Source organism: Phragmites australis, chromosome 5 (assembly GCF_958298935.1).
Source record: "Phragmites australis chromosome 5, lpPhrAust1.1, whole genome shotgun sequence".
Taxonomy (NCBI): Eukaryota; Viridiplantae; Streptophyta; class Magnoliopsida; order Poales; family Poaceae; genus Phragmites; species Phragmites australis.
Genome location: NC_084925.1, coordinates 28944315 through 28956993, shown reverse-complemented (window position 1 = coordinate 28956993; position 12679 = coordinate 28944315). Strand labels below are relative to the sequence as shown.

Sequence of the window (12679 nt, the reverse complement as noted above, 5' to 3'; positions counted from 1 at the left end):
GTGTGTTACCCGGAGTCTCTGGGTGAACCCGGATACTCTGGGTCAGTTCAAAATACACTGTAACGGCTAGTTTTTTTTGAAGTGAGCTATAAATACCCCACACCCCCCCTCTTGTGGTGCTGCTGAACCAACTCGTGGACAAATACATTCAAAGCCATTCAATAGCCCTCCTAACTCCTCTAGAGCTTTAATTTGTGCAAGATTTGGAGATTAGATTTTGGGAAGTGAGTTTGAGTGCTAGAAAGTAAAAATCCACTCTTGAGCACTTGAGGTCATCAACGAACTTTCAATTCGCATTCTTTTCTCTTGGAGCTTTGAGCTCCTAGACGGCAAGGCGTCACTCGGAGAGCACCCAAATTTGTGGAATGTCTCGGAAAGTTTGTATTACCCTCGTTGATTTGAGTAAGAGCCATCGCTTGATCTTTTGTGTCGCTTAGGAGAGGAAAGGGTTGGAAAAGACTCGGCTCTTTGTGAGCTCCTCAACGGAGATGTAGGCACCTCTTTGTGAAGTGGTCGAACTTCGGGAACAAATTCTTGTCCACTTTACTTTGTTGCTCATTTACTTGTTTTAGTTAATCTTTAGGGATTTTTCCGATCTACTTGTTTGTGTGCTTGTGACTGCAGGGTGTTGGTGATAAGGTATTTAGATCTCCTTTAGAACCTCTGATAACATATAGAATCACTTAGATTTACTCAACATTTCATTAGTTTCATTTTCCTGCATAATCCAGACTATCCGGATATGGCCGAAGTATCCGGATCTGTATAACCCAGAGTCTCCAGATTAACCCGGAATATCTGGATCCAGTAATCTGCTGCAAAGTTTTTAAATTTCAGAAATCGCCTATTCAACCCCCTCTAGGCGACATCTCGTACATTTCACCTCTTCCGTTTCGTCAAAAGCTAGTAAAACTTCAAGTTAAAAGATGGTGAAAATTGAGTTGAGAGTCGATGAAATTCGAGTTGAAAGTTGGTGAAATTCAAGTTGAAACTCGAGTTGAAAGTCGCCAAATACAAGCCGAAAGTTATTGAATCGAGAGAAGCGCTGCTGGCGTTGAGTAGAGCAAAGAAGGAAGAAGGAGAGGCTGTGTTGCACTCCCTGTGGGGGAAGGCAATGGCCACTAGCGTTAGTAGGGAGGAGGGAGGAGAGGCCATGTAGGGAGAAGCCCAACATTGTTCTAAGGAAAAACAAGAGGATGGGACCGTGCACTCATGTTTCCAAAGGCGGACCACCAAATAGAGGGCCCCCATATACCATGTAGGACCAACTACTATATGACTACCTCCGGAGCCCAAAAAAGAGACTCTAAGTAGCTATTTTGTTCTTGATGTTTTTATTTTTACTAGTAATTGTATATGTGTTTTACACATGTAGAATCAATTTAGGATATAACAATATATAAAATGTAAATATTAGACGTCTAGATATGAAAGGCAAATAATAAGATATTAAATATATTTTTTAAATATATGAAAGATAAATATTAGACGTTTAGATATGAAAGATAATTAATATGAGATTAAATGTATTTTTGGAAGGACAAACATAGAGAATTTTTATATGACGATCGTTTGATCAATTCGGATAGACGGCGGAGACGTTCGATTCTACCATAACTCATGCTATGTAGAAGTATAGATAATTTGCCACTCCAAAGCCCATAGGATAATTTACGAGATGTCACTGGATGTCCATTCCATCTCCTATTTTGGCTTGACGAAAACTTTGGCAGCACTAAATTGCCTAATGATCTTACTGATCCTATTGGAATCTTGGCTATCAGTTCAACTCGACATTCCTTCTCTAGCTGTTCTCAGGCAACCCGTTGCTTACAAGAGCAGCAACCAGCATTGATTCTTGCTTGCATTAGAGCCGGTTTGGAACAGGGGGGATGCTATAGGGTTTTTAGGATTTAGTCAAATTTGTACTGAATCCTAAGGATTTGGATCTTAATACCAACTTTCCAAACATACCTTTAGTGTTGGCCGGTCCCGACATTGTTCGTCTGCCTATTTTGTATCCCCAACCGGCTAGATTCACGGGCGATCAACCTAAACTAGGACTAATCTTTCGTCGGATCCAGCATTAGATCTGTCGATGCCTTCATGATTTACACCATGTTAGCTGCCAGCTTCTCTGCCACCATTCTACCATGCTAGTTGGCGTCCATTTGGAGGTGGACTCCTCCGGTGTACTGGACTCCGTCCTACTGGGCTACCAGCTCTAGATGGAGCGCTCCCTGCAACTTGCAAGCCGTTCCAGCCTGCTGCTGTGCTGGCTCTTCCAAATAGTGATAGATCCATAGTTAAATTTTAGAGAAGCTCAGCTTCTTCTTTATCTTTTCTCTTCTATTTTTTCTATTCTTTTTTCTTCACATCTTTATCTTCTTTCTTTCTTGCTCTTTCATGCTAAAAATTATAAGGAAACTAACAAAATTTGTTTCACTTGATTAGAAGCTTAGATGAATTAGTTATTGATTTTACAAGATTGAGATAATTTTTAGATTTTTTTTGAACGTCACTGAAAATTGAAAAAACTGCTCGATAAATTGAGTAAACCGAACGGTTACCGATAAAATCGAGCGGTTACCGACAATGCGAAAAATTCGAGAAAATTGCTCGATAAATCGTAAAAACCGCTCGGTAACCGGTCCAATTCGAACGGTTACCGAGCGAGTAAAATCACGATTTTTCCTCTAAATTTTAAATTTTTTCAAATAAATTTTATCTCATTTTTTTAAATTTTCATCCGGTAACCGTGAATTTTTTTATTACTGTCGGAGCTCAGTAATCGAGTTTCGGTCGGTACTAAAACCTTGTTAGCTGCCAGCTTCTCTGCCACCAGTCTACCATGCTAGTTGGCGTCCATTTGGAGGTGGACTCCTCTGGTGTACTGGACTCCGTCCTACTGCGCTATCAGCTCCAGATGGAGCGCTCCCTGCAACTCTGCAAGCCGTTCCAGCCTGCTGCTGTGCTGACTCTTCCAAATAGTGGTAGATCCATAGTTAAATTTTAGAGAAGCTCAACTTCTTATTTATCTTTTCTTGATTTTTTATGCTAAAAATTATAAGTGTTTCCGGGATAGGAGCTCAAGCCCTCTACCCCTGAATCCGCTCCTGCTTCCTCACAATTGCCACTTGCCACGCGTGTCAGCCTGGAGCCTCACTCCCTGATCGGAGCTGCGGCTCGAGTGGTCATAGTTGGCCGCTTGCCCACTTGCTACGGTGACTACCGACCACTCTCCCGCCTTGTTTACAGTTTAAACCTTCGTTTCGCAGTTTCCTCCTCGTTGTGAGATCCATGACAACGCGCATGCGATGAGAGGACGATGAGACTGTTCCGCCCGCCCAACGCATCTCACCATGGCAAGCCCGTGCTGTGCGGAAGAAGAACAGGAAAGAACAGACCCGACCCTTATCCGGTGGCTTTGACCCCTTCAAGGAATCACGGGCGACGACTAGGACGATGATACCTCTCGCTGTTCGAATCCAACGCATGTTGCTCTCCGTTTTCTCATCTGCTGCCACCTTGGCCCAGTATAGAGTTTCCCGCTGGTGGGGGAGGGGTCGGTCTTGGTCACATCTAAGCCAACCCCAATTTAAAGCATGCTTATTTTATTCTGATATACGGCAACATTGTGCCTAATTTTTCCAAACACACGGCCCACCTTTGGAGAGATTTGAATTTATCAGAGCCTAGGGGCCGTGTGCCATAGTCAGTTCAAAGGAAAGGAAAGGATTTGCAAGGATAGGAAATCGGAGGGGCGGCCTTCCTCTAACGGTTTCTTTAATATAACCATGTGAAGTGATATTATCACGAACACAACATATATTGAGATTTAGGTCCTTTGTTTCAGCTTCGATTCAGCTTCGAATTGTAGCTTTCAGTTTTTACAATCCAAAATTAAAATAAGTAGACAATTTTTTTCTATAGTTTTTATAATCCTCTTGTTGGATCGTGGGAACATAAGAAGCTAGTTTTTCTCAATTTTTTAAGATTGTAAAAATCTATTTTACTAAACTGCTCAACTTTTTATAACTCAATTTTTTACTATCAACATCTATAAATTACTTTTCAAAATTCCTAACTAAATCAATTACTATGTCACATACAGTTACCTCTGCTTCCCTCCCCCCTTGCCTGCCTACCTTTGCCGAAATGCGCGTGGCGGGTCGGATTTCCCCTTCCCCTCCCTCCCATGTGACCCACCTGACCACGCTCCTCTCGCTCCTCTTCCTCACATCACCACCCTCCCCACCTCTCCTCGCCTCCAAAAAAAGCACCGCACCAAAAGGGGAGGTCCGGAGACCACCCGCCTGCACACCGGGTTCGGCGCGGCGGTGCTGGTGGTAGTGGCGGCCTGACGGGGTCAGGAGATGTCTTCGCGGTCGTCGGTGTCCGTGGGCAGTGGCGGCGGGAGCAGCGCGCGGGGAGCCGGCGCGGGCGGCGCTGCGCTGCCGCTGGCCGTGCTGCTGCGTCGGGAGGTGGTCAGCGAGCGCACCGTGGCGGAGCGGCCGGAGCTGCATACGGGGCTCTTCAGCCAGGCCAAGAAGGGCGAGGACTTCACCTTTCTCAAGCCCGAATGCGAGCGCCTCCCCGGCGTCCCGTCCTCATCCTTCTCCGCCTTCGGCGTAAGCGCCTACCCTCCTGTCGCGATCGCGCCCCTGATCTGGCTTCACGTGGATCGGAGGCTTGGCTGGTCTTTAGGCGGGGTGGCGATGCGCGATCGGCTCGGATGCGCGAAATGTGCTGGGGTCGCGGGGGAATTTTTTGTCGCGTTTGGGGGGGGGGGGGGGGGCGATGAAGGTCTGATTTTGGGGGCGTATTCCCCTGTTCTTCATTTGGGAGATCGCATGGCAATCCTCTACGATTTATGACGACATGTTTGATCCAAGAACGCGCCCACGTTTCGTCTGGAAATCTGCGGTGCTACTTGGCAGAAGAAAGTGACCGACCTTGTTCCATGTGGCCACTTAAAAGTGATTACGATGGACAATGCATGCTTCAGCTTGCAGCAGTAATCGTCCCGAGTTTCTTACGAGTGTAATTTTGTTGCAGCTGTTTGATGGGCATAATGGGAACGGAGCCGCAATTTATACCAAGGAGAATCTCTTGAACAACATCTTGAGCGCAGTCCCTGCTGAGCTCAACAGGGAAGACTGGCTTGCTGCGCTTCCAAGAGCGTCGGTTGCAGCATTCGTCAAAACTGATAAAGATTTCCAGACCAAAGGTGCGTGATGTTACAACTGAAGCCACGTTGGCTTATCTTCCTGTGTTGTATGAATGAACTTGTCAAGGTGCTTTAGCTTGCCTGTTATCTTGTAGACAATATAAAGAGGTTTGACATTTCTGTTACTAAAGCCTTATAAAGAGATCTTTTAAGCACACGTTGAAAATTAGTGAAATATGAAGTCTGTCGTACCATGACTTCAGATGTTGTTTGTGTTCTATTCGTTGTTGCTAGTATCATATACTCATATATATACAACATATTAGTGACCCAAACCGTATTTATTTATTAGTAGATTCCTATGACCGGGATTACCATGTTATACTATCATATGTTTTACCATGGATTCCTATGACCGAAACCGTGTTTATTTCAACATATTTGATGTTTATACTTGGTACCTGACCCTGCTATGTCTATATGGTTGTCTGTTACAGCACGTTCTTCAGGGACAACTGTGACGTTTGTCATAATAGATGGATTGGTTGTTACTGTTGCTTCAGTTGGCGATTCCCGTTGTGTGCTAGAAGCTGAAGGTTCAATTTATCATTTATCTTCTGATCATCGATTTGATGCAAGTAAAGAGGAGTAAGATTGTTTTCTTCGTGATATACCCCTTCCCCTTTCTCATGGCTATCACTTTGCTCTTACAAGTTAATTTTTATGTGCAGGGTTGATCGTGTAACAGAAAGTGGAGGTGATGTTGGAAGGCTAAATGTTGTTGGTGGTGCCGAGGTTTGAAGTTTTCCCATTTTTGTCTTTTAAGCTAATTCTGTTTTGCGCTGAAGATTGATTTTGTTTTCGTTATTGCTTAAATTCATTGCATGAATATTCAATATGTCATTCAGGATCTAATTACTAAACATAATGTTGGGATGTACTTGATGCACTTCTAAAATTAAGTTGACAACTATTCTAGGTAGCATTCTAGTTGCATATGTATGTTTTATGCTTGCCTTCTGTTGTCACAAATATTCATATCATTAGGCTTTGCCATCTGTGTTAAATTAAGATACTTCCAAGTACTCTATTAGCTTTTGAATTTGATCTCAAGTGTTTGCTACCAGAGCCGCTAAATGGTAGATTTCAAACCTTGATTATTATATTTTACAGGGCTCACTGGCTTTTAGATTTGCGAGACATATTGTACCGAGGATTGCATTCATCATTCATTGTAGGAGTGGGAGGGAAGTAGAGTTTGTGTGCCATGTGGAAGGGGTGGTGGTGCAAGGGGTAGAGAGTGGGAAGAGGGAGAGGTGGTAGAGTGGCCCCCTTCAGATGGTAGGATAGGACAAGGGTTAGCAGTACGAGGGGGACATAGTTTTGGTTAAGTGTCTTTTGTAGTTTTTCCTTTCCACCTTCTTAACCCATTTTTCTTTTGCTTACCTCCAGATTGGCCCCCTTAGGTGTTGGCCTGGAGGTTTATGCCTATCAAGGTCAATTGGAGATCAAGATGTTGGTGAATTTATCGTTCCAGTTCCCCTCGTCAAGCAAGTAAAGGTATGTAACATCAGCTTCGCAGGAAATCTACTTAGTTTTCTTGGATTCTTGGTTTCTTGGTTTCCTCCCCATGGTCGGCGCCAATGTTAGGGAAAACTTCCCAACAAGAGAGAGAATAGAGTGGTGCTGAAATGAGCTTGGGAATTCATGACCCCCTTGGGGTCTTATATATATGAATGGGGAGGGAGTAAATCCCCCTTTTGCCCTTTATGGGATACATGATTTACAACACATGCCATTACATGGGTTGGTTGATTCCTTATATGGGCCTATTCCCGGGCTATTTGGGTTATCCCCCAACACTTATGTTCCCCCTTTCCCTTGTAAATCCTAGTGATAATAAAGTGATAGTTTCTCCAAGTCTCTTGCCTTGGTTTCATATGATAATCATATAACTAGTGTCATATTTTGCATTTGTTAAAACTTGTGTTTTCTTACAGTAACTATCTCTTCCCACACGACCAAAATTTTCTCTAGTTCCACATCTATACTAGCTCTGGTCTTGACAACCATATGCAGCATGAAGATTATATCTGTATTATACCACCTATGCAAAGTTATGTGCACTCATAGTTTCCATTGTTTCTCTTGTGAAAGTTACATCACCTGTATGAACTTATTGTGATTTCTTGGGTTCATTGGTATCCACCTTGCTTAGTTTATTGACAAGAGTTTTCGATCTGTCTTTTTTTGATAGTATCATTACTAGTTAGGTGATTTCATGTGAGGTATTATTCAGTATTCTGTCAATATCGTCAGCAGTTAAACGATCTGTCTCCTAATATGTGTAGCTATCTACTGCGGGAGGCCGACTTATTATTGCAAGTGATGGTGTTTGGGATGCCTTGTCTGCAGAAGCAGCTTTTAACTGTTCACGGGAACTTTCTCCAGAGCCTGCAGCTGAACAAATTGTTAAAGTAACACCCCCTCCTTCCCTCTCCGCAGCCTAACTCTTACGTGATATTCTTGTTTACATATTCGAAACCTTTTGCAGACAGCTGTGCAATCAAAAGGACTGAGGGATGATACCACCTGTATTGTTGTTGATATAATAGCAGAAAAATCCAACCCTTCCGTGCCAGTTCCTAAAAAGCAACCGGGAATTGGTGTCTTCAAAAATATGTTCCGTAAGAAAACATCATCCGACTCATCGTCCCATGCGGATAGAGAATATATGGACCCAGACATTGTGGAGGAAACATTTGAGGATGGGTGTGCGCTTCTTTCTAAACGGTTGGTTTCCTAATTTCATCTTGATAACTAAGTATTGTGCAATTTGTTAACAGATAGCGTTGAAGGTTTCCAATGAATCAATATATTAAGCGCCTGCTTCCAAAATGATAGAATCTATTGAAACTTTTTGTCATTCCTTAGAGAATTCATGGTAGATGGGACAGATATTTTCATTATAGCACAACCAAAAACATTTCTCAGGAGCCAACTAAACTAAGGATGGGAAAAATGGAACATAAACCATTTTTGGTATCATGGATGAATGCAATTTGTATCGATGCACACTACAAGGAATGTTAGATGGAGTATAAATTGGGCACAAATTGAGCCATATAGCCTAAAAGGCTACAGCATAACATTTGTGGCATTAGGAACTAACCTTCCATTCTATTCCATCCAGATGTCAAACAACTTGTTCATTCACTCTATTCACAAGAAAAAAAAAAGAATATTTTTTGTTCCATTGAAAGGCCACCAGATGATGGACACCTGATTTTCTTTTTCAAAAGTTTGCATCGGGACTGGTAAATATGATTTTGCAATTTTGTCATTGTTGAATGCAGGCTGGATTCTGAATATCCTGTTCGAAATATGTTCAAGCTCTTCATATGTGCCATTTGTCAAGTAGAGTTAAAGCCAAACCAAGGGATATCTGTACATGAAGATTCATCACAACCTGGGAGCTTGCGTCGCTGGGATGGTCCGTTCCTTTGCCAGAGCTGTCAGGAAAAGAAAGAAGCAATGGAGGGAAAGCGTCGTTCACGAGGTCTTATTTGCAGATCTGTTATTTATACTTGTTTATTTATGAAGCATCAAGCTGGTTTTTCTTATACTATTTACCCCCATTTCTTATTCTGCAGATTCTTCATCAAGAAACAGTGGGTCAAGCGAATAGTTGTCATATGTAGAGTTATCAGGTAACTACTGACCAACAACGCCCAGCGCCACCGATTTTGCAGCATTTTCCTTTGTCGTGGCCCTTCCTTGATCACATGGAATGTCTGGGAGTTTTGATCTAGAACTAGAACGAAGTATTGAATTGCCATTGGGGAGGTGGCTGCCGTTGAATAGCTCTTATCCCATGTGAGAAGCATGCCTTGTCTTGCAGCAAGGTTCTTGCACAGGAATGTAGGCAGCTTTACTCAGCCCTTTGACCTTGATGGCATATACAGGTCGAAAGATTTTCGGTGACAGAATTGTAGGGCATGCCTATTCTAAATTCAACTGCAATGCAAATTACTCATCGTATAGAGCTCTGACGAATAGCTATGGCTCTGTGATTCTGATTTCAGACTAGGTGAGTACTTCCCTGACACCAATGTAATTAGCATCTAAAGAAATTCTTTCAAACAGCTGTGATTCATCAGCAAGACATCTTTTGTTGTTATGTACAATATACAGAATCTTGCTAACAAGACAGATCTGTTAATTATTCTGCCTTGTGTCTATTGTTATTAACTCCATTGGTGTACCAATTGGAAGATAGAAACTGTACTAGTACCTGTAAATGCTAGACTGGACTCACTGGAGTTGTCACTGTGACCTTGTGTATAATTTTATTTTTTTGTGATAATGCTGGTATAGGAGGGATGGCAGTTTCTCCTGTCGGGTTGGGTCCCTGCGGATTTCAAACCCGACGGGGGGTGGGTTCGGGTGAAAAATCAGCCTTGCGGGGTTGTCGGGTCGGGGCCTCGTGAGGCTGTCGGGTTAGGGTCGGGGTTGGCTTTGCACATGTGGGTGCTCCACAGGCCCCGAAATCCTTCGTCCCACCTAAACCATCGGCGGCCTGGGGTCGAGCACGTCGAGTCTGGTGGCGTAGGTGGAGAGCGAAGGTGATGGAAGCTATAGCGTTCACTAAAGAAGGATGTGGCCATATAGCACTCTACCAACCGAGTATTGATTGACATATAGCACTCTACCAACCGAGCAAGAGTGGGACTGTCCTACTTTATCAACGGTTAGTCCCTGACAATAATTTTAGGTGTATCGGTTAATGCACGTGTGAATAATATTTACGATGTGCGTGTGTTTGTGATAAACTCAAGAATACTGGGGTTATTCAGGTTCAGGCCTCTCGTAGGATAACAACCCTACGTCATGTGTATTTTATTATCAGTGTTTGTAAATTGGTTACAGGTGAGTCTCCCTCTCAATGCTAGATCCGTTTTCCTCTTTATATACAAGAGAAGAAGAATTTACAAGTGGACTTTTTTTTCGTTGACCTATACCTAGCTAGATATACTTTTCTTAGGCCATCATCTCACGGAGCGCGCGTGCTGCACCTTACACCGGTGGTACTGTGGGGCATGTCCCATCCTCATGGACGTCTCCACTCTTATCTTACGTCGGTAGCCCTGCTTGACCTCACGTCGTGCACCGCGAGCTTATCTGCCAAGCCATCCCGTCCTAGCTTTCTGTGAGTTCACCTGCAAACTCGTCCACTTGTCTAATCATTATGCAGACCCTGTCCCATCTGTCGTGTGGTGCCAAATCGGTCTGCAACACCCCACTCTATAGCAATTAATACTACGGGACGGGGCACTACCCATCTGCGCCGGTCACGACTTTGTTCGTTGGAGGAGGTGCCTCGGGAAGAAAAACACTTGAGTAGATATCAATAAATGCGATTTAGACAGGCTATGTATGGACGTCTCACGATCAGCAAGAGCTGACCGCGGGATCACATTATATTGCAAGAAGGGCTGGTCACGCAAGCCTCGTGTTGGTCGTGCGAGTCTTGACCTGATCGCGCGATGGGCTAGGGTTCAGTAAATATCCCCCACCGATCGTCATATCCCTCGTGGAGCCCGTTAGTCAGAATGCCTTCTTACTCAATACCCCGACAATAGCTCCCAAGCTTTCCCGTAGTCGTGGTCAGGTCTGATCGCACCACTTGAGCCTCGAGGGAACATAGTCCACCCAAAGAGTGCATGATCGATATATGGCCTAGAGGGGGGGGGGGTGAATAGGCGCTTTTTCAAATATTATAATAGAACAACACAGTAGAAATAGATATCGGATATTCCGATATAAATATCGGATGTTCCTACTTAAACTGGAAGTTCCGATGTATACGATCAGAACTTCCGATATACCTGAAAAATGAACTTAGCTAGGTCTACGAGCAACAATAAGTTAAACTATGAAATGCTTGATGTAGCAGGGTATGATGCTATTCAATTTGAAGTAAAACTAGCAAGCATAGAGTCTAACTCAAGATAGCAAACGAATTGCTCAAAATTGCATAAGAGATAAGAAATAACCAAAGAGGGAGACACAACGAATTTGTTCCCGAAGTTTGGATCCTTGAGGAGATCCTACATCTTTGTTGAGGAGCTCGATCGCACTTAAGCCAGGTCTCTTTCAACCCTTTTCCTCGCGAGGCTGCACAAAGCACTCATCGGCTTCACTTGGTATTCCTTCCCTTTCGGAGGCAGAATCCAGGCTTCACAAACTCCTCACAGTGCACCATAAGTGAATCAGTGGCTCGTGAGTGACTCCTAGCTGTCTAGGAGATCTCAATCTCCAAGAGTAACAAATGCACACGAAGCAAAGCTTGGAGATTAAACCTAGTACTCAAAGATGAACTTGAAATCACTTTCACTAGATCTTTAACTCAAATCCCTTTCTCAAGATGTAGCACAAAGCAAGGAAGGGGAGAGGTAAACTTTAGGGCTCTAGAGAGGTGTTTTCTTGGCATGGCAGTAGCAGCGCGGAGAGGGTAAGGCAAAGGGGTATTTATAAGGTATCCTCCAAAAACTAGCCGTTATGTATTTTTCCAGCCCACATTGGAACTTCCGACCTTAAGATCGGAACTTTCGATCTATTCAAAGTAACAACTACGTCTTACTCTACACAAACCAAAACTGGAAATATACACACATCGAAACTTCCGACTAAATACATCGGAACTTCCGATTCAATAGAGAACTTCCCTAGCGCTCAAAATTTTAACACGCCGAACACTCCGATCAACATCAGAACTTATGATCCCAAACATCGAAACTTCCAATTCAACAAAACGTTTTAAAAACAAGTGTCAGTGTTGTGGATTGTGTCTCTCATTCTAAGGATTGACTTTGGGCATTAAGATCATGACAAAACTTTCAGCATTGCATTCATCTTAATAGTACGATATTCTTATACTCAAATTAAAGTAAAATGTTATAATTATACGAATAACCATGCACCGTCTTCTTTCTTCATTTTAGGGATCGCCAACGTCGTTTAGCTTTCATCATCGAGACTTTTACCTATTCAAATACTCATTGAATATATTAGTCCCTTAATTATTTGTCATCAATCATCAAAACCCACACAGGGGTCCTAGATGCACTTTCAATCTTCTCTTTTTGGTGATTGATGATAACATGATTAAAGCTTACAAAAGATTTTAAATGAAATTGTTTTTTTAATGCAAGGATATATGGTGAGCTCCCCCTAAAGATGTGCATTATATGAAATTTGTTTTTGAAAAACAAATGAACATCTTGAAAGGAAATTTTGTGAAAGCTCCCCCTGTATCTTTGCATTCGTGAGTGTGCAAGTGTGAACATGTGCGATATTGGCATAAGAGAGTATGAATATATAGAGCATGTCATCTCACATATATCAAAAGAAATTGCATATGACATGATAGCTTACACAATATAAAACATAATTAAACATACGACATATGACATAGCATCCACAACACATAAGAGTAGCATATTACAT

The 12679-nt window shown here is 42.8% G+C and overlaps 1 protein-coding gene across 1 annotated transcript; it reads left to right on the top strand.

Annotated features, from left to right (window-relative positions):
* The first annotated feature begins 4170 nt into the window (after nucleotides 1-4170).
* Nucleotides 4171-9508, top strand: LOC133919128 (probable protein phosphatase 2C 15). The gene is made up of 9 exons (XM_062363402.1): nucleotides 4171-4631; nucleotides 5059-5230; nucleotides 5668-5818; nucleotides 5902-5965; nucleotides 6623-6730; nucleotides 7522-7647; nucleotides 7725-7963; nucleotides 8527-8729; nucleotides 8824-9508. Exons 1-9 carry the CDS (start codon nucleotides 4377-4379, stop codon nucleotides 8856-8858), a joined length of 1353 nt encoding a protein of 450 aa, XP_062219386.1. The 5' UTR covers nucleotides 4171-4376; the 3' UTR covers nucleotides 8859-9508.
* Nucleotides 9509-12679: the final 3171 nt, after the last annotated feature.

What these genes read in the sequence shown, in the direction of transcription:
- LOC133919128 (XM_062363402.1), top strand. Translation starts at nt 4,377, where the DNA reads ATGTCTTCGCGGTCGTCGGTGTCCGTGGGCAGTGGCGGCGGGAGCAGC. An exon ending in CATCCTTCTCCGCCTTCGGC is followed by an intron (nt 4,632 to 5,058) that starts GTAAGCGCCTAC and finishes ATTTTGTTGCAG; the next exon opens with CTGTTTGATGGGCATAATGG. An exon ending in CCCTCGTCAAGCAAGTAAAG is followed by an intron (nt 6,731 to 7,521) that starts GTATGTAACATC and finishes TAATATGTGTAG; the next exon opens with CTATCTACTGCGGGAGGCCG.